General features: G+C 40.5%; 1 protein-coding gene and 1 long non-coding RNA gene across 4 annotated transcripts; one reads left to right on the plus strand and one right to left on the minus strand.

Moving 5' to 3' along the window:
* The first annotated feature begins 1,535 nt into the window (after positions 1-1,535).
* On the plus strand, positions 1,536-21,611 carry frmd4bb (FERM domain containing 4Bb). 2 transcript variants are annotated; one of them, XM_018674417.2, is made up of 24 exons: positions 1,536-1,774; positions 8,966-9,031; positions 9,735-9,829; positions 9,959-10,051; positions 10,410-10,494; positions 10,831-10,887; positions 10,978-11,000; positions 11,686-11,769; positions 12,066-12,131; positions 12,424-12,481; positions 12,574-12,660; positions 14,263-14,339; positions 14,519-14,657; positions 14,747-14,888; positions 15,065-15,198; positions 15,406-15,522; positions 16,153-16,381; positions 16,467-16,520; positions 16,641-16,788; positions 17,029-17,196; positions 17,390-18,174; positions 18,998-19,136; positions 19,583-19,702; positions 20,575-21,611. In XM_018674417.2, exons 2-23 carry the CDS (start codon positions 8,966-8,968, stop codon positions 19,698-19,700), a joined length of 2,964 nt encoding a protein of 987 aa, XP_018529933.1. In that variant the 5' UTR covers positions 1,536-1,774; the 3' UTR covers positions 19,701-19,702; positions 20,575-21,611. The 2 variants fall into 2 exon arrangements, with proteins under 2 accessions (XP_018529933.1, XP_018529934.1); XM_018674418.2 differs by lacking the exon at positions 19,583-19,702 and having other exon boundaries at positions 1,537-1,774; positions 20,575-21,610.
* Positions 4,240-23,176, minus strand: LOC108882129 (uncharacterized). Of its 2 annotated transcripts, XR_001960738.2 has the most exons (4): positions 22,247-23,176; positions 21,622-21,722; positions 16,464-16,563; positions 4,240-4,747 (listed from the first exon to the last, which is right to left on the minus strand). It is a non-coding gene; the product is annotated as an uncharacterized LOC108882129 (long non-coding RNA). The 2 variants fall into 2 exon arrangements; XR_001960740.2 differs by lacking the exon at positions 16,464-16,563.
* Positions 23,177-23,245: the final 69 nt, after the last annotated feature.

Consider the following 23,245-nt stretch of genomic DNA (forward strand, 5'->3'; position numbering starts at 1 on the left):
AGATGGTTTTGGGGGATCTTAATGAGATACTTATTCATGTCTGATGTCAGAAATCCAAGAGCAAGGGGGGCAGGGGGCGGGGAAGCCTTGCTCTGCTGACAGGTTACAGAATTAACTGTAGACTGTTGTACACATACAGTAATAGCAGTGTAGTTTTTCATTATAAAATGCAGGTTAGTTTATCTCAGTATTAAATGATCTTAGTGTTTATTTGTGAAACAGGATTAATTGTTATTTGGGGACTGCAACTAGGAGGCTGTATCTGTCTCTTTTGGAAAATTACTAGCTGAGTTAAGAGTAAAGACAGTAATGAATATTTCAGGAGCACGGTCACTCCTGAGTGGGAGTGAATATCACACCTGAAAGACACACCAGTAATCTGGTTCAGCAGTGTTGTGTCTTTTGATTTGCACATGCCAAAGACGTTAACTCATGTGTAAAGTGACATAAACATAATACGTGGCTCAGCAGCATAATTACAGTCACCAAACTGGTATTTGAATTTGCTAAGCATGTATTTGCTCTTGAACAACACATTGACTTTCTATTGTAAATAGTGCTGCATGCTGACTTTGACCCAAATTTTGTCTTGAGTCGTCTGATGTGCCTAATATATCCACCTCAGGAGCTCACGTTTTTCATCACGTAGCTCCTGTTTATCACCAAAAGTCAAGGAAAAAGCCTTTGTGCAAATATAGTGTTTCCAAACAGGCTAAAGCATACATGAAAAACCCGTTTCGTTTCTGAGAATTTACTTAAGTCATACGCACTGCATTAAAAGACAGCAATGTGATGAAAAACTGAAGGTGCAAATACTTCAGAAACACAGTAGGACATACTGAGATATATTATTTTCTGGATATATTGTCTGCAATTATTTAGATATGAAGAATCTAGTGAAAAAAACCCAAATACATAACAAAAACGTATTATTTAACTTTTTTTACAATGTGGATCTGCATATTCATTGAGATTTAGAATTATGTTTATGTTTTATTCTCAATTTTTCAAAGTGTTTGTTTGCCAAAAGTTTGGTTTTGATGTAGGTTTACTGAGTGTGATGTATTGTGCCACTGTACGTGTTTTATTTTCTATTGTAACAATAAACATTTGTTGAAGATACAGTATATTTTTATGTGAATCCAAGGAAAAATGGTTGTTGTCATGGTAACAACTAATGAGAATCCAAACACTATATAATAACCTGATGTTATGTGATGAGGTAAGGCCTTAGTGAAGTGAATATTGAATACAATAGTAAGAGTTTTGAAGATTATCTTTTCAGGGATCAGGATAACAAGAGAACAAAGTAGGCTATAATTTTATACTAAATTATTAAACATAATCTTATAATTCTGGCTGCTAACACTAAACAGGGCACCTAGAAAGCATTTTAAAGGAAAGTAAGGGATGCAGCACACACACAGCCTTCAGGCTATCACACTTCATTATTATGGGGATTCAGTGTGAACCACGCCGGCCGGCATCTGCTGGATAAGAGGGGAGGGAGGGAGGGAGGCAGGGAGAGAGAGGGAGGGGATGCGGGGCTTGTTCACATAATAGCCGGCGGGTGAAGGCGTGGTGAGTGTGGCTGAATACGAGGCGAGTGTGTGCGCTACAGTGTAGCACCGGAGGATGAACACGGACACCGGCTGCACGGCGGCTCCCCTCCCTGGCAAAAGCAGTCGGGGAGACAGCTGAACGTCGGGGTGATCAATATGCAGGGGAAGCCCTACCTTATCAATACTTAGAGCGGGATATAAGGAGCGCAAAGGTAAGGCGATATACATATGTGATGTGATGGAGCAGGTTCAACCCGCCTCTGTGGGCTGGTGATGTGAGGAGACAAAGTAGACCGAGTCATGGTCGCATGTGATCCGGAGAGAGCGAGCGTCAATGAAAATTACAACAGCATCGGGTTTGTCTCTCAGCAGCGACTGGCGTGTCTCCTCAGTGAAACAAGGAGGAGTGTGGTTTTTATTTGACACGTCTGTTCAGTCGTGGGGCTCAGGTGGAAACCACCCATGTACAGTACAGTAGGCTACTGTAGCACATTCATTGTTCTCCCTGCACAGTGGAAACTGGCCCTGAGGTGGGCAAGTCTCATCATAGGATGCTGTGAGCAAAGCTGCTGATTGTAGTGGATAAAGCAAATGTTAGATGGTATTGTTAGATGAGTGTTTTAAGTTAAAAAGTGGCTTATGAACCACTTAACTGGCTGAATGAACCAGCAGTATAATACATTGATTTGGGAAGTCTTTCATGGTGAATATTAAAAATGCTGGATGAATCATCATTTTACCCTTTTGCTGCACTGTGAATCATGCCTGTCCTATGCATTACTTTATTCCTGAAAATGACATTTTTATGGTGGTGGTGGTGGTGGTGGTGGGGGTTGCCTTGCTAGCATTTCCTATAATTATATGTGGTTTGAGAATTACTGTGGTGACATTTGGTGACCCAGGCCAAGCCTATTTAGTTCAGGGTTAACATGGACATTACACTAGTTGTTGTAGTTTTGGTGCAGGAAGGCCAAGGTATCCTCTTTGCTACCTCCTCCTCAATAACTCATGCATTTTTTCTTTTTTACATTTATCACTCTGGCATCAATTTTTACTCTCTGAGTAAAACAAAGATCAACCCCCCACAGAGGTTGACACTGACCTACTGATGTTATCTTGTGGGCTGGAGGAAAATACGCACATCTGGGTGTATTTAAAGCATCAGGCATTGTAAACAGGAATTGTTGGTGTGATGGTTGAGTCTGAGTGACACACGTGTTCAGCGTGAAACTTTGTCGTTCTTCCTATTTGTTGGAAAGGATGTCCTGTGTCATTCATCACCACAGTCTGCATTTCTGACAAACTCTTTGAAAGGGCAGAGGGTCGTTAAAGTCATGTTTCTGGGTTTAAACAGAATCAGAATAGACACAATTCAGTGTATTTTTTATGAGCATCCTCACTTGTATGTCAGTGTGAGAGTAACAAGACATAGATGCTCCTCTGTCTGTTTGAAGCTGCTGAGAAATGTCTCAGCACTCAGTTGGCAACCCTCCATTTAGGAATCAAAGCTTTCTGAGACTTTCTGAGAAATGTGCTAAAGACAGAGGGGGAGAGATCTATTTTTGGAGAGGCAAGTAATCTTGTATTCATTCACTTACCACAGAGAGAATAAATCTGATATTTATAATAGCTGAAAGCCTATAGCAGAGCAGCATCACTTATCACAGGTTGGTGGGTGAGGATTTGGGATTAGAACTTTGTTTTACACATGTGCAAGCTGTCCTGAAAATCAAAACCAGTTCCAGCTGATCCAGCTTTCAGTCAAGGTAAAGACAATAAGTATGAATTGATTGCATCTCAGTCAACACTGTCACAGCATGATGATTTTCACAGGGCCACAGACACTGCCGTCCACATCATGTAATTTGGTCATGTTCCATTTTCTCCACCCATTCACATCCGTGCCTCAGTGCCTTGTCCCTGAGCTCTGCAGAAAGTCACTGCAGGGTTTTTTTTTTTGTAATGAAACTCTGCAGTTGGTGATATCGGGACTGTCACCGGGGACAGCTGTGAAACTGTAAGAATGAGGGCAACGTGTGGCAAAGCTTTCTAAAAATTGTAAGAGCTTAATGCTTACAGACTCGTCTGTGTGTTTTGAATCAGTCCTGTGTCCTTTGGTGCACTTTTAAGGCATTGAAATTCTGCACTGAAATGCTGCATTTAGGCAGTTTGGGGCTTTTAAAATATCTGTAACCTGAGTATCTTGATCTTCAAAATCAATAACAGTGGAGAGGTTTTCTAATCGACCTCCAGATCAGTCTTTTTACAGAGACTGGATCCAAAAAATCACATAAACTTTGCAATGCATTTGCAAAGTCTTCAGAAAAGTGTTTGCCACTTTTGTATTGTGGAATGCAACTGAATTCTAAGCCTCTAGAGGACTGAGTGTTATTTCATCTCCTTCTCTATCAGTCAAGAAAGATTAAGAAATATAATACATTCAAACTCATTACAATTTGCTTTAAGTGTGGATATGGTTAAACCCTATGGACGTAATGAAATATTTTTGCCATGCTGTTGCAGTGTGGCTCTAAGGATTCAACTATTGGTCTGTCTGTTGATCAGGTGGTCCAACACTTTGGTCAAAAACTAAAATGTCTTGACAACTATTGGAACAGAATTTGCAAATACTGTTACAGGCTTGTAAAGATTCAGCACTGAGTGTTTTAAAGTCATATTTAAATATTCAGATTTATTTATTTTAACTCAGCAGTCATGAAAATGTAACCACTGGATCTCTCTTTCATTATGTAGCTTTAGTTTTTTTTTAACACACAGTCACAATCACTCAAGGTCAGTTCTTAAGACAGCAGTGAAAACTCTGTGAGTTCAATCAGTGTATGCAGCTCTGGAGAAGACAAAAGCAGAAAAATGTGAAAATGTTACCAAAGCTCCTCACTTCAATATGAACTGCCATTCTACTGCTAGCATTACCATATTACAGAGATTGATAGAAGCAGATTTGACCACCACTGTCACTGTGGCTGCTAATGAAATATTGTGGTCCATGTCGCTACTTGCACTTGTAGGACAGGACATGGAAGGATATATCACAATGTCCTACTGCCTCTGTAGACGTCCTTTCTCGAGGTGGGAATAGGAATATGTACTGCATGATGACATCATTCACATGAATCACTCCCCTGTGATGCAGCCTGCCCTTGTTGTATCGAACATCTACAGTCCTGCTGTTAAAAAAACAAAATTAATATTTCTCCCAGGTTCTAATTTGTCCATAATATCCTGAGCCTCATTGTGTTCATGAATTTCCCGGATATCACAAACAGCCAGGCTGGTTCTCTCTGGGAGATGATGGTAGACAGATACCTTTTGACTGCTGACAACATGAGTCATGATGAGATATCAGATGAGGAGATAATCCTGCCATATCCTTCATCCTACTGCCTCTGTGACCAACTGGCTTCTCATTCTGTGCTTGGACTGTACTGTGAAGTTTTACCTTTAGATTTTAATGTGGGCCAAACTTGTAATCTTCAGCCCTAACTGACACTGATTCAAGTAACAATTTATCAGACTTTGTCCTGTTCCATCTGTAATCAGGAATTACTTTATACAACTTTTTTCACTTCCCAAGACCTGAAAACTTTGACTTTGATGAATTTGATGTAACATCAGTGGAGTTGGCCTTTAACTGTGCTGTTACCTGTCAGGGTCAGGTAACAAAGGTCAGACAGAGATCAGGTACAGCTATAGAAAAGGATCTGCTCATTTTACATTGTCTTAATATCACAAGGGAACTCAAGAGCTCATGAACCCAAAACACAGAAGATAGCATGTTTCCCTTTAACACCACATTGTACTGGATGTCACATCCTTGTTTGTAGCCACAGGAAGATTTTATTCTGATTTCTCTGGGCTTCTTGTCTTTGTCTTTATGGGCAAATCCAGTCTCAAGATACTAATAATTTGCACAGGTTTTCTCAGAAATGGAAATTAAGATACTATAAACTAAGAAAAATAATTTACCTGTCTGAAGAATTGCAGTGGGTGTCTTCAAAAGAACATGTAAGCACACAGAGCAGACACTGACTTGTGTGTGATACCAGCCTTCATCAATAATGCATGAAGACGGGAAACTGAGATAAGACAGGCTGCAGTCTGGACATGACATTTAACCAATCTGACGTATTAAACACTGACAGACAGTTTACTCAGGAGACAGAGCAATTCTCCTGTGAGCTTGCTGTACACTTACAGCTTGATATGGCATAATTTTTCACTGTTAATAGGCTATTATAAAACAAGCATTTTCATGTGGTTTACAATGTCTGTTCATCATTAGGAGGATTTACATCTCTACATTTTACCAGGTTATGTTTTTATTGTAATGAACATGGTAATTCTTGGTTTCTTTGTGAAGGAGGCCACATCTGCACCTTCCCTAAGTCTCTACTGGGATATTTCACTGTAGCACACATATAACAAGCTGTCTATATGCCAACCTCAGGCTCCAGACTAGAGCCAAACCCGCACCCTGTGGCGGAGCACTCAACCAGCGCCTGTCCAGTCTCCGGAGAGACAAAAACAAAGACTGACAGTTCTTTTTTCTCTCCCTCCCATGTCTTTTTTACATGAAGGTTCAATGCTTGTCTTAACCCCACAGGATCCAAGGCTGGGCCTTTATTGTGGTTGAATGGGGTATGTTTGGTTGTCCAAGCAGTGCTCCCTGCTTTGCTGTGATGAGTTACACTGGCTCTGACACTTACATCATGAGATGTCTAATGAAAGTTTAAATGATTATCCAGTGTGCATATGTAATTATTGAGTTATTTAATCACAGCCTGCACTGGTCTTATGCCATTTGTCACTTTTTGTGTATAATATTTGATAAAATCTCCTGTGTCACTACTGAGAAGCTGCAGGGTTAGTCAGGGTTGCTGGGCGTCTCAGTCAGCTATAAATAGCAGATCTTGTAGTGATTACAGCTCCCAGATGATTAATGGTGTAGATTCTTAAAAAATCAGGGCTCTTCCTCCCACTCATTTCATTTATATTGCATAAGCACGAGCCATCCCAGCTGAATTTGACTTTTGTCTGTTGAACTAATAAATGCTTATGAAAATTCCTCAGTGGTGTGTGCTTGTTTAAGTGGCCATTTTCTCCATATGAACTTCTTCCTCACAAAGAGGAATAATCAGCCCTGCACCACCTAGTGGCCAGAGCCCTTACTGTATATGTCAGTCTGGAGTCATGCTTATTACAGAAACAAATTGTGTGACCCCACCATGATGCAGTCATAACTAAATCAAGCTCAAATCAGTGTAATAAAACTCTCTGTGATTGTCATGAGCAGCCACACTCCAAATTAATTGGATTTATTGAATGTGCACTTTTAATTTAGATCATGGAGGAAAATTTATGGCAGTGGCCATAAGAAAGACACATTATTCAGAGGCTGTAATCGACAAAGTGCTCATTAAAACAATACAGTTGGTGTAATTTAAAGGAGTGACTGGGTGTGCCCGCCCCCTCTCAGGACGCAGGGCAGTTTGTTTAATCATTTATTAGTCCAGTGTGAGGAAAGAATACATTAGAAGAACAGTAGGTGTAAAGTAAAGCATCTTTGACTTGTTTCAGTCAGTTTAGTGGGAATTTCTCCTGCCTCTATAATCAAATAACATCACTCAGTTAAAATTTACAAGAGAAAGAAGCAAAAGAAACCTGATATCCAGATTTAAACCCATTCAGCCACAGAACAGCGCACTAGTGAAATGATGGTAAATTAAACTGCATTAGCAGACAATATAGACATGCTTAACATCCTTATATTAACCACTGGTGTTTCTTGTCTGACCCATATTGTTCACATTAATAAGCTGTAAACCCTAAACTGTGGTCAGGAGTCTGACCCCGCCAGCCCTCATTAAGTCAGCTGCTGATTTCTTGTAAACTGGCCAAACTCTATAAGCTGTCACTGCACACAGCAAAAGGCCTGGCTGCCCTGTCAATAACCTGAATGGAAGTCGGTGTTGGATCCTGATTGTCTGTTGCTGCTCAGTCAAAGCTAACAATTTCACGGTCTGGATCCAAGAGGAGACTCTTATTAAAGGATGAAGTCTGGTCAGGGATGCATCCACACCTGCACGCTCCCTGGAGAGGTTTACCAGGTACAGCAGCTGCTCAGTTCACTCCAAGTGTTAGAAGTTGTGATCAGCCTCATTCTGTCAGATGAAGAGGCTGTTGGATCTATTTGCTGTGCTTTTTTTCAGTTTGTGTGCAGGTTTTGTTGTAAAACTGGTTAACCTCAATCTGTCATTCCTACCAGCTATTTGATTTATCAAGTAAATGGTGTTCTCGGTGTCTCCCAGTAGGTCAGCCTGCCTCTATCATTACAAGAAACATTTGTTGAAGGGCATTGTGGTTAAAATGATCCTTCGCAAGCAAACAAATATCATTTCCTTCTTACTGTGCGGGTACAAGTACCAGAAAACTAGATTTAATGGATGCAGCGCTTAGTCAGAACTTGATATGAGGTTGTGGTTTACTGCTTTAAGAGTTGCATGCTGGCTGGAACTTGATGCATAAATGTTTTATTGCTTAGGGGTGAAACAATGGAAAGAGTGAAAATTTTTGCAGTGGTGGAGAAAGTACTGAGATAATACAACAGTGTGAAAATACTAAATAAGTAAAAGCCGTGTTTTAAAAATGTAAAAGAAGTAAAAGTACAGAAGTAATGCAAGCAAATGTTATTGTATCCAAGTAAAAGTATAATTTATTATGGTTGCATTCATGCCTGAGCAGACTTTTAATGTTGTAGCTCATGGAGGTGAAGTTAATATAACCTCAGTGTTTTCTATATATTCTGTATCTATTGATCATATTTTATTTACATGTTAAAAAAAATCTGCAGTAACTAACCAAGGTAAATAGTAACTTTATCTATCAAATAAATGTGGTGAAAGTACAATATGTCCCTCTGAAATGTAGTGTGGAGGTATAAAGTAACCATAACAGAGAAATACTCAAGTCTAAGTACCTCAAAATCGCACTACAATTAGATGTGAAAGACTCAGAGTGCTAAAAATCCTTCCTTTGGCTGCTACGGCAACAAATCCTTGAGACAATAGTTTTATTGTCATTAACAACGTCAGTGTTTTTTTTTTTTTTCTCTTGAACAGGGTCACTGTACTTGCCACCATGGCCTTTGCCCACTTTGACTGCTTATAGTAAATATGGCAACTGTTTAACAAAAGGCTTTGTCTCAACTCTATTTCTAGATATTATAGTGTTGTAATATCCCTGGGCCTTCTGCATGATACACTGCCAAAGTGGTGAAAACATTACTAATTCACGAGATCCTTTTGTCATTGTCCCTTGTGATGATTAACAGTTTGCAATCTTTGTCACAAGCCTTGAACTTCCTCTTTTCTTTCCCCCTGCAGATGACTGAGGGCAGACTGTGCCAAGTGCAGCTGCTGGATGACAGGAAGCTAGAGCTGCTGGTTCAGGTATGAATGTTCCTGACTTAAAGCAGCTACAATTAATTTAATCAATTAACTTTTTATACTATCAATGCATTTAATGACTATGTGTAATGTGAATGGTACTGCTTGGCAAACTTGGGAAGCAGCTGGTGAACACAGGGGAGCATTTAGCAGCTAAAGAAGCAGATATTTCCTGGGAAACCAGAGTTAAAAGAGGAGTGAATATGAGAACTGAATTTGGCACACTCCAAAAATGATAATGTTGCTCCATTACTAATAGGCAACTATTGGCTAACAACTGCAGTACCAGCTTAAAATGATTTAATTTGTCCCTGTTGTATTCACAGCTTGTAAACTGTACCCAAGTGGCCAAAAAAATAAGACAATATCACAAGTAATGTGATATTGATTTTTCCGTAATGTAATGACTGCTTTGTCATGATTTCAGTGAAAATGCCTTACAAAATTTGAAAATAGGGTTGGTAAGGGAGGTTTCATTTCCTATATTACATTCCCTCAAAATATATGATTGGGCCAGCAGGTTAATTTAGCAAGGAGGAACAACACCCTACAGCAACACGACCTGGGTTAAGCACCTGAGTATGTGCGCTAAGGCAACATAAAAAATATTTTTTTCAAGTCTCTATGGGGCATTTATTAAGGAAGTTGACTGAATTATTTTACTATTTATGATTAAAGGCAGTTTAAATCTAAATCTCCCCCACAGCCTAAGCTGCTGTCGTACGAACTCCTTGACTTGGTGTCCTCCCACTTCAACCTCAAAGAGAAGGAATTCTTTGGACTTGCATTTTTCGATGACAAGTAAGTAAATTGTTCTATTTATTTATCTTTATTTCAGTGGTTTGGACATTTACTGATGTCCAAAGATGTATGTTTACAGACGTGCACGAAAAGCAGCTTTCTGATGCTTCAGTATGTTTGTTGTTGCAGTGGTCAGCGTAAGTGGTTGCAGATGGACCGCAGAGTTCTTGAACATGACTTTTCGAAGAAGCCCGGGTCCATTGCCCTCAACTTCCTGGTCAGGTAATAATTCATCTCATCATGCAAAGCACAGGGTCTCCAGCAGGGAGCACTACTTTGTTGACATGGAGTATGGCTATCAGCTGTCTACAATGTCAGTGGTAGTTCTGTGACAAAATACACATATCCTGATTGTCTTGATTATATATTTCTAGCTGGTGTCTGAAAAACCTTGGACTCTGAAGTGTCCTTTTGGAGGTTTTCAGGGTTTTGCACATCACTCCACACCTCAGACTGCTTACAGAAGCACATACTTGGCAAAGTACAAATGCAGGATTTCCCAGCAGCAACAATAAAGTGACAAGTTATCACAGTTTAACCCTAAATTTGTGGTGTATAAATCTCCTCTTATCTGTCGTAGGTTTTATGTAGAAAACATAACGCAGCTTAAGGACATCATAACGGTGGAGTTATTCTTCCTGAATGCGAAATCTGCTGTCTACAATGTAAGTTTTTTCTGTGGTTTGAAGAAATGAAAAATGATTTTGCTATGGTTGTTTGTTTTCTCCTCAGCAGCTCCTCAATGATTCACTGTCTCTGGACCCTTGCAGCACCTCAGCTCAAGACACAGTGGCTGCAGGGCACAGTTTTCTCACTCTGCTGGCTGGAATGTAAAGCAGACAGTCTAAGAAACTAGAAAAACACAAGGGTTCATTTTGAGAGGTTATTGTAGGGCAACAGAGAGAAGATTCTATGTTTGGATATAGAAAGCTTTATCCACACAGACCGCATTTTCTGCATCCTACTTATTTTTTATCCTGTTGATCTTTTATGTCTCTCAGGGGATTATCGAAGTGGAGAGTGAAAACGTCTTCAAATTAGCTGCAAATGCTTTGCAGGTTAGTGCTTTTAATAGCCACATATACATACAATAATTGCTGCATCTTAAAGCATGTAATCTAATAAGATGTAATTTTTTTTATCATTAGGAGGCTAAGGGAGACTACACAAGGTAAGAGCACATTATCAGCTGGGTAAGAAGTATTTAACAGCAGCAGGACAAGTTAATAGTGAGCTTTTAGCAAAGACACTCAATAGGTCACTTGTTTCAGTGCAGACAACAAAAATCAATAGCAGTGTTATGTGGGGCTTACCACAGAGTGCCGAGAAGCTTGCGCTAGCCAACTAATGAATCTCATAGTGCTGATAGAAGCCAAGTACCAGAGCTGAGAGACACCTTCACATTGCAGAGAGCAGCTATTAGGTGTAGTTAACAGAGATACCTTTTGATATTATATACTTGCAGTGTTCTGACGAAATACTGCAGGTCTTTGTGCAGGTCACCACCTGGCTTTGACCAGCTGTAAGCAAGGTGATTTGGAAATATAGGTATCTTTAGCTGTCCAAGTAAAGTCTTTATAATCAGGGTAGCATCTAAGGCATTGAGGACAATGATGTCATGTATTGTTGCCAGGGTTTTGCAGGTATTTAAGCAAGTATTTATTGGCTGATTCCATTTTTTTAAGACTATAAATTTGTAGCACAATAAAAATGCTCACAAGTAAAAAGTTCAAGTTTTGCTGTGGAAGTCATGCAGTACAAAGCAGTACAATATTAAAAATACTTGAGTAAAGTAGGAGTACTCAGGTACAGTAGTTAAGTAATTCTATAGACTGTCATCTTTTTTTCTGTTTCAGTGATGAAAACACTAGAGCTGACTTGAAGAAACTACCAACTCTTCCCACCAAAGTACTCAAGGAGCACCCATCACTGGCATACTGGTATGTTTAGAAGAAATGCTTAATTGAAATCTTGCCTACACCAATGACCTGTAGGTCATATAGGCCTGTAGAGCTGACCTGAAAACATTCACTTTCCTTACTTCTTGCTTTTGACAAACTGATCTGAGGTTAAAAAGAAAATTTACACTCAATTTAATTAGTTTACCAACAATATTATTTACTAATGTATTCAGTTCTCTTTTTTTCCTGTCTGAGGGAGCATGCAGAATGACTAAATCTGATAATATACACCTGTTTAAAGAGTAAAAGGGTGTCTTCTTTATGTGTCACTGCAGTGAGGATCGTGTAATTGAATACTATAAACAGCTGAAAGGGGTCTCCCGAGGACAGGCCATTGTGCAGTAAGTATTGAGAAAAAAAAAGCATTATTAGACAATGAATGTTATTAAGCTTTAAGTTCATTTATTTTATCTTCCTCTCACCTCCATTAGCACTACCCTCTCTCTGCCATTCCCCTTCTCATCATCTGATATAAATCAATAGCTCCTCTTCAGTTGCAGTCCAATAAGTCACACAGATTCTCTGGACAGATATCACATTCCCAGTGCTATCTTCACATTTCAAATGTAAACCACGTGCAGATGTTGAAAAAGCAGCCAGTGGTTTTAAATAAGAAATTTGCTTTTGTTCTAGGTATTTGACGTTAGTGGAATCGTTGCCCACGTATGGCGTGCACTACTATGAAGTTAAGGTAGGTCTTCCACTGTGATTAATGAGAAATGACAGCTGTTGCACCTGAGAGTGAGTCAGCCATCTCATATAAACTGTGCTCTTGCCTGACAGGATAAACAAGGGATCCCATGGTGGCTTGGAATCAGCTATAAGGGCATCGGCCAGTATGACCTGCAGGATAAATTAAAACCTCGAAAGGTAAACATCCCCTGCAGCTGGCTCTCTAAAATGGCCGCTTGTTGTTTCTCTGCTTCACTAATCTGACTGTGAACATGATAGCACAAAGCATGGGTGAGGATTGCCGCTGTTGCACGTAGCGTGTTGATTCACCAGCTCTAATTCATGCATCATCTATTCCACTCTAACAAAGGCTGGGCTTCAGCTGGAGCAGGCGAGGCCAGACTTGAAAAACTGGGACACCAATCTCAGTCTAAAGAGCTCTAGCAGTTAACCATAATGAGGCCAATGAGTTTTTGAATAAAGTCCTTGAGAATCACACTCATAGTGAACCTGCTTTTCTTGTTCCATTAATGTTGTTTTATCCTGTGACATGTCAGGAGAAACACCCATGTGAGTGATCTGCAAGCTATGTTGGTCAGTCTGTGGCTTGAGCATATGGGTGCAGACATGCAGAGCTGCGCTGTTCAGAACAATCCTTATTCATTACTGGCATTGTCGTCCTGTTAAAGCGTGGCAATCAAACAGCGACATGGTGCAATCCATCTCTGTCTGTTGCATTTTAAAATTGTGCAAGCAGCCAGCTGTATGCAGGCTGTGGTGTGTTTTGGAGTGAGGAGAGGAGGGAGTGAGCTGCTGATGTCAAATGGAAAAGGGGCTGGATTTGGGCGTTATCGTGCATGTTCTGAGAATACCTGAGGAGACAAGTCAGGAGCTGACAGGAGTTAGAACAAAGTGTTTGTGCTGACAGCAAAGCCAGGGTGGATTTAATAACTTAATAAACTTGTGGGACTTGTGAACATACATTGTACTGGTAAGACTAGATACTACACTTCTTTGTCTGGTCTGTCTCTGTCTTTGAAAGTAATACTGCAGAGTAGATTGAGTTTTGGTTCTTTGTCTTTTTCAGGACATTTACTAATTTGTATGTCAAATAACAAAAAGAATCAATCTTTAAAAAGACATCTTTGAAAGTAGAACTGGGCGGAAGTTTGCCTCTTCAGACTTGTTACTAAATGTGATACACAATACTCCTCAAAGCATCCACGTGTAATATCATTTTCTGCGTGCTGTCTGGTCTACTTTGTGTCTCATTCGGATTTTGTCCAGACATACAGTGACTCATTTAGCCAAACAGATTGTTCATATCTGGCTGTTGTCAGTGTGAGCACCTGGGTAATATGATGAGCCATGGAAAGCGTTGTATACTGTGATGAGTCTTTGTGTAATGTCCCCTTGTGGCATTCTTCTCTCTTTAACACCTGCATTATTGCAGACTTGGCATGTCAGGCGGCCCAGACTGTAATGACCGTTCATATTACAGTCTGGCTTTCTTTAATGACTGTGGTTGAAACAGACTAGCTGAAACACCTGCACTACTAATTTTATTTTTGCAAGTTTATCTGACATCAGTCATGACAGTTATGGCCACCATATTATAGATGATTTTTGAAATGATATAGGAATATTCACCAGAGCTATAGTCACAAATCAACATTTTCAAAGTCATTATTCCTGGCACTGCACTACCTTTTATCTCTGTATATACAGTATTATGTTGTGAATTACCACATAACATCTATTTCTCTAATCAGATAGTCATTGCTACATTCTTACCTGCAGCTATACCAGTGGAAGCAGCTAGAAAACTTGTACTTCCGAGAGAAAAAATTTGCTGTAGAAGTTAATGATCCACACAGGTAAGAAGGAGGAGAGATTCTTCTTTCTGATTCTTTTGTTTGCACAGGCTGATTGTTTTGTTGTTTTTATTTTTGTTCTGTCTCTGACTGATCCATCTTTTCAGGATTTATCTAAAGTCATTATTCCTCTCACTGCAGCTTTTATATTAATTTCTTTTGTGCTGTGCTCCTTGCAACAGGAGAGCAGTAACCAAGCGCACCTTTGGGCAGACTGGCCTACTCATCCACACGTGGTATGCCAGCCATTCTCTGATCAAAACCATTTGGGTCATGGCCATTAGCCAGCACCAGTTCTACTTGGACAGAAAGCAAAGCAAAGTAAGTGTCAGTTGTCAGTCACTGCCTGTTACTTAGAATACTGACCATCTACTAATCTTTGCTTTACATAATGTTCTTCATTCTTTTAGGCCAAATTAGGAGCAGCAAGGAGCCTGGAGGAAATTGCTATGGATCTCACTGAGCACGGAGGAGCAAAAATAAACAGACTGGGAGACACAGGCCTGAAGAATAACTTCATAACAGCCAGCAATGGGAGTCTGGTATCTACAGGTTGGTTAGAATTATTTCTGTTCACGAAGCATCTGTATATTAAGCAAAATTCATATTTTCAGATCATATTTGTCCTCTCAAGTGACTAGTCTGTAAAATATGAATGATGGGATGTTTGTAAATTAGTGGTTTGCATTTTTGGATGTGAGGGTATAAACAGAATACTGTTTTCACAGGTTCTGCAGACTCTGAAATGAGTGAGGAACAGAAAAAAGAGAAACTTTCTGAGCTGAGGAAAAAAGAACAAGAGATCCAAGATATTTTGGCCAAGAAAACAAAAGAACTGAAGAAGATTTGCCTGAGAGAGGCGGTGAGAAATCATTTTGTATTACACTTCTTCTGCGCTGGTACTAAATTTTGCAAGGCACATATAAGTCTTTCTCTGTAAACAGCTGCATTCAGTCTGCTGAACTCCCCTTATTAAACTGTCTCACTGTGTGGCCACTGGATTGATGGTTTCTGCTGATACTTTCAGTTCATTTAAGTGTCAGGGGGACTTCTTGTTTTGTGTTTTCAGGAGCTTACTGGCAAGCTGCCAAAAGAGTATCCTCTCTCTTCAGGTGAAAGACCGCCACAGGTCAGACGGCGAGTTGGCACTGCTTTCAAGTTAGATGACCTATTCCCCTACCATGAGGTCTGTATTTAATGGTGCATCTAAATCAAATGCATGCCTGATTTTTTCATGAGTAAGACTGTTTGTTCAATGCATGTTTAAGTTAATATAGTTAACTCTTTGAAGAATAATTCTGATATTTATTTTTTTCCTATTGTCAACAAAACCCATATAAAGGTCACAAACAGCAAGTAGCTGAAAGTCCTCTGGTGGTCAAAAACTATTTAACACATATCAATCATATGAGTCATACCACTGCACTGCACTGTGAGATGTTCCTCCATTTTGAGAACCGCGGACGGAATAGGACAGTTGAGAAGAACTGACAGACAGTCTACCAGATAGCTGGTTTTGTTTTTCATGGGATTTGTTTACAATGGAAAAATAGATAATATTGCCAGCCTTGCCCTTTACAGTATGTGCACTCAGCTACTAATTTGCAGAGTGTGACAGAACTACATTGATGGCTTATTTAAAATCATTTTAATAAGTTTCATGTGACATGAAGACCTAATTAAATCTATTTTGTAATGCATTTTAAATGAATAGGAAAATCAGATGATAGTAGTTGTTTCCTGATTAACCTATGCATAGCTGAATACTTGTTATTTAGTGGTATCTATGGGGATGTGCTGCTTGTGTTCTGTGCAGGATCCTTTCCTGAGGAACCTGGAGAGCAGATTTGCTCTGCAGCAAAAGATTGTGGAGGCGGCTAAGAAACTTGCAAATGAGCCAGAATTGTGCAAAACAGTCAAGAAGAAGAGGAGAAGAAACTGTTTGGATGCCATGCACAAACTGCAGCAGATAGAGGATGAGATGAACCAGTACAGAATCAAGAAGGGAAAAAAGCCCACACAGCGGGCCTCAGTGATCATTGCAGGTATGGCTGCAGGTTGACCTGTGTTTCCGCATTAATCATTTAGCTATATTCACCATAAATATGGAGTTATTTTCTCTCTCACCAGATGAACTCGTCCGTTCCAACTGTAGCTCCCTGTCTAGTCTCCCACTGGATGATGGTGAGTCAGACAGCATTCTGGTGCATTAAAATCATCTGTCCCACTGAAATGATTAATGAAATAACTGTTATTAAAAGAGTGAGAGTCTATATTTTTACTCGGTGTTGCCTTTGTATACAGACGACTCAGACAGCGTCAATCAGAGGCCACGGTCACGGTCGGTCCAAGGTTCCCCTCAGCTTAGCCCAATGCGATCACTGGGGGCAGAATTTGATTTAGAGAGACAGGGATCTCCGAGGGAAAATCACAATAACAAGAATCACAGCAGGTGAGGAAACACATATCCCGCGCCGTTCTATTTGTTGTTTCCCATGAGGTCTAGTGAGAAGTGTAACTTGTTTCACAACTTTTGATTTTATTTGAAGCTTACGTGTTTTTGGAATGAAGCTATGATATCATGTTTTGGCAGAATCCATGATATTTGCCGGGTCATGTTTGCATCCTCGTGCCTCTCCTTAAATCTCATCTCTTTTTTTTTTGATCCTCTCCTAATACCACACCCTTTTAGATTAGCTTTTGAAGGCCAGGAGGCTTCCCACTACTACCAGAATCCAAGAGATGTCTCCTCCACCCACAGTAGTCCCTATAAAACACTTCCCAGACCTCCTAGAGATCCACGCAGCATGCCTCCTACCCCGGTTATGACCCGCAATGCCTACAGCAGCAGCCAGCTCAGGTGTGATCTCTTTTCCCCAGCATTGCCAACCCTATTTTTTTCCCTCCTCTCAACAATAACTTCACTGCAACCCAATGCCTGCTTCTTGCCAACCTTTAACCAAAGCTCTCACACAAATCTCTAACATGTATCTGCTAACAAGTTCAGAGATATGAGCCTAAGAAACATTTTAAGAGTTGTGTCCCTTCTCCAGGTCTGAGGGGTCTCCTCATTGCTTCAGGCATCGCAGCGGAAGTCTGGAGTCACAACCTCGACTACGAAAAGACACAGACTCAGAGAAGCCAGTGTTTATTTTGTCACAACCCCACCGCAGCAACAGCACGGAGGTATTGGAGGACTGCTCCTCCTACACCAGTCAGTCCAGTTTGGACTACTGCGGGGCAGCCAACTCCCACTACAGTACACTGGACTCCCGCACCTCAACCATGCATCGCCTCCACAGGAAGGTGGAAGTGTACGGAAATACCGGCAGCATGCCCAACTTAGTCCAGCACCATTCTGGTTGCAGTTATTCATGTGAGACCTCAGCACACTATGCTCCGAGTGCCTACTACGTCGCTGACTACCCCTGCTCAGACATGGAGCCTTATGCTAACGGTGCCTATGTGTTTGAGAATGAAGTCGAGGGTCACTACAACGTCAATCCCTCCTACCAAATGAATGGGTATCATGGACATGACAGATTCAGGCATTACAGCACTGACCGGGCAGATGGTCTTTCCCAGAATCCCTATGCGACAGTGAGGCCACCCCGGAACAGAGAGGGGCCCAGAAATGAGCTCTTGGCAAAGAACATGCAGAAGGCCCTGGTGGCGGAGCATCTGAGAGGCTGGTACCACCGGAGCAGGGGCCACAGGGAGGGAGGGAGGGGGATGCTGGCTGGATTTGACTTTGACAGTGGCTCTCAGCTCAGTCTGGGCTACCAGACCATGCCAGCAGCCTTCAGCCACTCCAGCAGAACCACCTCCTTCTCCTCAGGTGAGACAATGTCCTTGAGCAGTTTGTTGAAGAAAGAAAAATCTCCAAAGAAAACACCATTTAATAAAACCAGTTTATATCTTCTAAATTAGTATTAGATATATTTCCATATCAGACTGCAGTTAGTTGTTACATAATATATCAGCTAGTGGGGTCTCTGTGACGTGTACACATCCTGCCAGCAATGCCATTTTATTTTGATATCTAATTTGTTCATTTGAGTTATGTTTTTTCCCCAACAGTGTGACTTCCTTCATCAAGCCTTAAAAAGCTGCTGACACACCCAAACCATTTTATTTATGTGTGTTTCACTGGAGAGTTTTCACATCCTGCATCCAAAGCTTTTCTAAGGTGCCAAGAATATAAGTTTAGGAAGAAAACAGTTCCAGTTTGTGCTTCTCATATATTAATAATAACACTTAGCACTGTTCTGAAGGTATTTTCACAACCCTCAAAGGCTCTTCTAACCATCAGGATTGAATAGATATTTTCTCCACGGCATGAACAAAAAAAAAATTTTGAAGTTGTTTTTCCCTAAACCAGCTGATATTGACGTCTTTTCTTATTATGTATGTATGAGAAATATGTAACCCTAACCCTAACCCTAACAAATATTTTATAGTTTATAATTTTGGTCCTACAAATTGAGCCAGGACACACTATGTTGTAAGTAATAATAACATATTGCCATATCATGTGAGGGGAAGTTGTGTTTTGCAACACTGAAGTGAAGCTGGATTTAACAGTGTTTCCAATAACAACAATTACTACTGAGTTACACTCCAACATTAACTGAGTGCGTTTGCCTTTGCCTTGTTTGCAGTGTCCTCAGTAGAGAGCACAGGCAACTGGCGTAACCAGCTGGCAGTTGGCCTGACGGAGTATGACACACCCGACACACCTCAGTACCCTCACCCTGGAGCTCATGCTTCACCGTACAACCGCAGTCCCACACACAGCAGGTGAGTGCGGCAGCTCACTAAACCTCTGATCTCTCACTAAAGATGTGGATGCAAGAGGAAGTGAGTCAGTCACAGACAAGTGGGGATTGTCCTTTCAGTGTAATTATTAGTGGAATTTCAGATGAAATACTGGGTGCTATATTAAGGATACAGTAATTACCCTGCTAATGCCCCTCTCCCCCTCCTTGATGTACAGTGGCAGGCACTGTCAGTGCCACTTGTATTTCCTTTAATGCCTGTCTGTTGCAGTTCAAGGCTTTGGTTTTGTGCACTGCTCTGCCTCTGGATGAAAGGTCACATTGTATTTCTCTGCATTTGCGGGAAAGAAGTTTTATTTTTTCATTGTTTTCTGCCAGTGTGACCTTAAACTATTTAGCTCATACAGGATCTTCTCTCTTTCTTCCCTCCTGCATGTCCTGACTCATGATTAATGCTCATGTGTGCAGACTTTCTCCAGAAAACAAAGTGTCTGACACAATGCCTAAAAATTCTGAGTCAGTTGAGATGGTTGGCGCTGAGGCCACTAGTACAGATGAACCATCAGACAACCATTCTAGCACTTAAGGGTGAGACCAAACACTGTGGGCTGCTTTGTGTCGTGTTGCCAGTCATCTCCGTTGTGACATTCCATCCTCATTTGTGTGTTACTTCTTTATAGATTATTTAATCAAATCATCCACATTTTCATATTGTGGTTTGCTATTTTTTTCTTCAGGCACAACATCTTTGTATTTTCTCAAAAATATTTCAGTCTGTATCTTGATGATTTTGCACCTGACATACATCAAAGCAAGGACATACCTGAGTGTTTATCACATGATTAAGTAACTACAGAGTCTGCAGTTATACTTGAGGCTGGACTTAAACACAGCAGTGCTTTGAGCTAAATGCTAACACCAGCATACAAACATTTTAGTGTTCAGCAGGTGGAATGTTTACCATGTTCACCATATTAACTTTGTGTGTTAGCATGCTAACATTTGCTAGGGAATGACATCTGTTCTGCAGATGGCAAAGGTAAGAGTCATAGACGTTATCACAATACATTCAGAGGGGAACATTATTGCTTGGCAATAAGTTTCATGATAATCCATCCAATAGTTGTTGAGATATTTCACAAAAAAACCAAATGCCCCATCAACAAATATATTAGTTGCTGAGATATCTTAATTTGGACCAAAGTGATGGACCAGTTGACCAGCCAAGATTGCCATTCCTAAGCTATGCCACTAGCACAGCTAAAAAGTAGGACGTTTCTATTTAGTCCTTGAAGCTCAAATCATGTTGTACCCGCTTACAAAGTAATGTGGACTCTTTGGTTTCTTGCATTTCCATTTCCATTCCTCAGTTTTATCACAAGATTCAGTCATGTGTTCCTTGTTCTCAAGCAACAGAGCTATAGTAGACTTGACATATTATTGTTTCACTTCTTGTACAGATTTCACCCAGATGGAAGCTACATGAGCATCCACTGAAGAGGACCAAACCAAAATTTGGCACAAATAAAGCCATGGCCAGCAGCACATGAAGGTGATGAAGTTGAAACACAGGCTGTACACAAATGTTTTGGCCGCCATAACTCCATCTTAGGAGATGCTCTATCTGTGGTGGAGTCTAGGTGTACGCTGTCCTCATGTTAAAGTAACCTCTGAACACAGTGATGACACTCTTGAATGACTTTCCCATGTGCCTTGGATTGGATGAATTGTACAGGCAGATGAGAATGTGTCAAGAAACTTTTAAGATGTTGCACAACCGCACTGGATTATAACACTACTGTGTATTAAAGATGAAAAAGAGGCAACATGTTTTTAATCGAACCCAATTCCATGTATTTTAACAGGAACTAGCTACTGCCTTATACAAAACAGTAGATGATAGAATAAAATTACTTTCGTTACTTTCATCTCAGTAAAGTACATAAAAATAATCCTAAATATAACATCAAATTGAAAACAGCTTGAAATGTTCACAAATGTGACATGATAAAAAAAAGATCATCATCATCATTGATCATCATTAGAGCAGACTCTGTAGTCAACAAATTTCCATTTCTTACTTTCCTTAAACTTTAAATCAGAATGTATTATGTCAATATTGTTTATAGAACCATTTGTCCTTGTTGGTGCCGTATTGTGTTTTTAAATGCATGATGAGAACACAGATTTTTTGATAAGAACTTCTTTTTATATCAACAGAAGACCACTGCCGTAAAAACCATATTCATGTCCCATTATTTGTTTTCTCACATATTTGTACAGTCAGTGTAGTTACATGTTGTTTGATGTTGTCATAAAATATTTTCCACGGGGAACAAGGATGTGAATAAATACATGTGTGACACATAAAGGGCTGTTGTCACTTTCTTGAAGCGGCTGGTGTGCGTGGTAAACAACCGGTTCAGGTTCTCTAATTAAGTGAGTGAGTAAGCCTTTAGGGCAGAGTAAGGTATCCTGGAGAAAAACTTGAGCGAAACAAAACCCACCTCTGCCTTCGGTGTTCCTTCCGAAGTTCGGACGCGCATCGCCATGGCAACCCATGCTGACAACTGGCCGAGGAGGGAAATGGCGGAATTGTGTGCGTCCACTTTTGCGTCCAACAGTTGAAGAAAAACAAAAGTAATAAAAACGTTAGCAAAAGGAACGACATGCACACAACATCTGCAACGTTACGGAGTAAAGTTAGCCAGAGATCAGTGTAGGTTTAGTTTACAGAACTACAGTGACCGAAGACACACCTGTAGATTTGTAGCTTAGTTAACAAGGAAGGTAACTTCACCTGGCATTAGCATTTCAAATAATGCACCAATCCCAATGAGCTCGCAAACTTGTTTTCAGGTCTTCGTGTCCATAAAAGCCTTCGCAAACGTTGATAGGACAAATATCACAATACAGAATCAACAACGACGGGGCGCTTAGGCTGTTATATTAGCTGCAGCGAAGCTAACATGCAGAGCGGACGAGACGGTTTCTCAGAGCTAGCACAGTAGCTGCAGACAGCGATACTCACAACTCTCTTCTTAGTCTAACCAACTTATACCAAGAACAAACAGGACAAAAGAATACTGCGCTGTTGGCACCGTGAAACACAGCAAAACCAATGTCACTGACCTGCCAAGCAAAAACAGAGTAACCATTCCCGGAAGTCCCTCCGCCGCTTATTTCCTCTTAGGTTGTTCATCGGCCATTACCCCGTCTCTGCTCCCCTTCTGCCCCCTTTATAACCTCCTACCTCCTGTGCACGAGCACGAACGCCATGATTGACTGGAACGGATTGCATCAATCCACTTTATTTCTACCCCACATTCTAGAGCCAGGGCTGTGTAGAAACACTCGATATTTTTCAGCAGCCTCACAGAGGGGGCAGCTAGCGGACTATTAGGAGATATTCCCAGAGTTTGATTAAAAGTACATTAGTTTATAACTGCTAACCCCACCCTTTAAAGGTATAGTTCAATATTTTGGGAAATTCAATCAACAGAACGTTATCAGACTACAGCTAACTGGTTAGCTTATCATACAGACCAAAACTGAGAAAACAGCTAGCCTGGCTTTGCAGTTTTTAATTTTTTCCCCCAATTTGTTGCACCAGAACATAAAACCGTAGACAATTTTTTTAACTCACAAATGAGATATAACATAAACAAATGAGCTTTAGAGATAGGCCTCCTGGTTTGGCATATTTTGTGATTTATAGACAGAGCCAGGCTTGGGTTTCCATCTGTTTACAGTCTTGATGGTATGCCAAGCTAAGCTAATTGGCTTTAATACAGCTACCCTATGAGAGTGGTATAGGTCTTTTCATCTATCTGTCAACAATGTAAAAAAGCATATCTAAAACAAGTCAAACTATTCTATTTAAGTTTTCTATTTCATATATCAATAAAACTTGAACTTTCAGGGTGTCATTGGAAAGAAATTCTCATGAGCTATATATCAAACTTTACTTTGAATGATGATCTAAGAAAAGTCAGACAGAAGAAGCGTCTTCTCTCCAACTGTGAGTATCCATTCCCCCACAGACAAACGATCTCCTCTGGCTCATGTGTTTGTTGTTGTGCTGCACTTCAGAGGTTATGTCTTCTGGAGAGCTCTGGGAGGAGTTCAGTG

This window comes from Lates calcarifer, linkage group LG6 (assembly GCF_001640805.2).
Source record: "Lates calcarifer isolate ASB-BC8 linkage group LG6, TLL_Latcal_v3, whole genome shotgun sequence".
NCBI classification, from domain to species: Eukaryota; Metazoa; Chordata; class Actinopteri; family Centropomidae; genus Lates; species Lates calcarifer.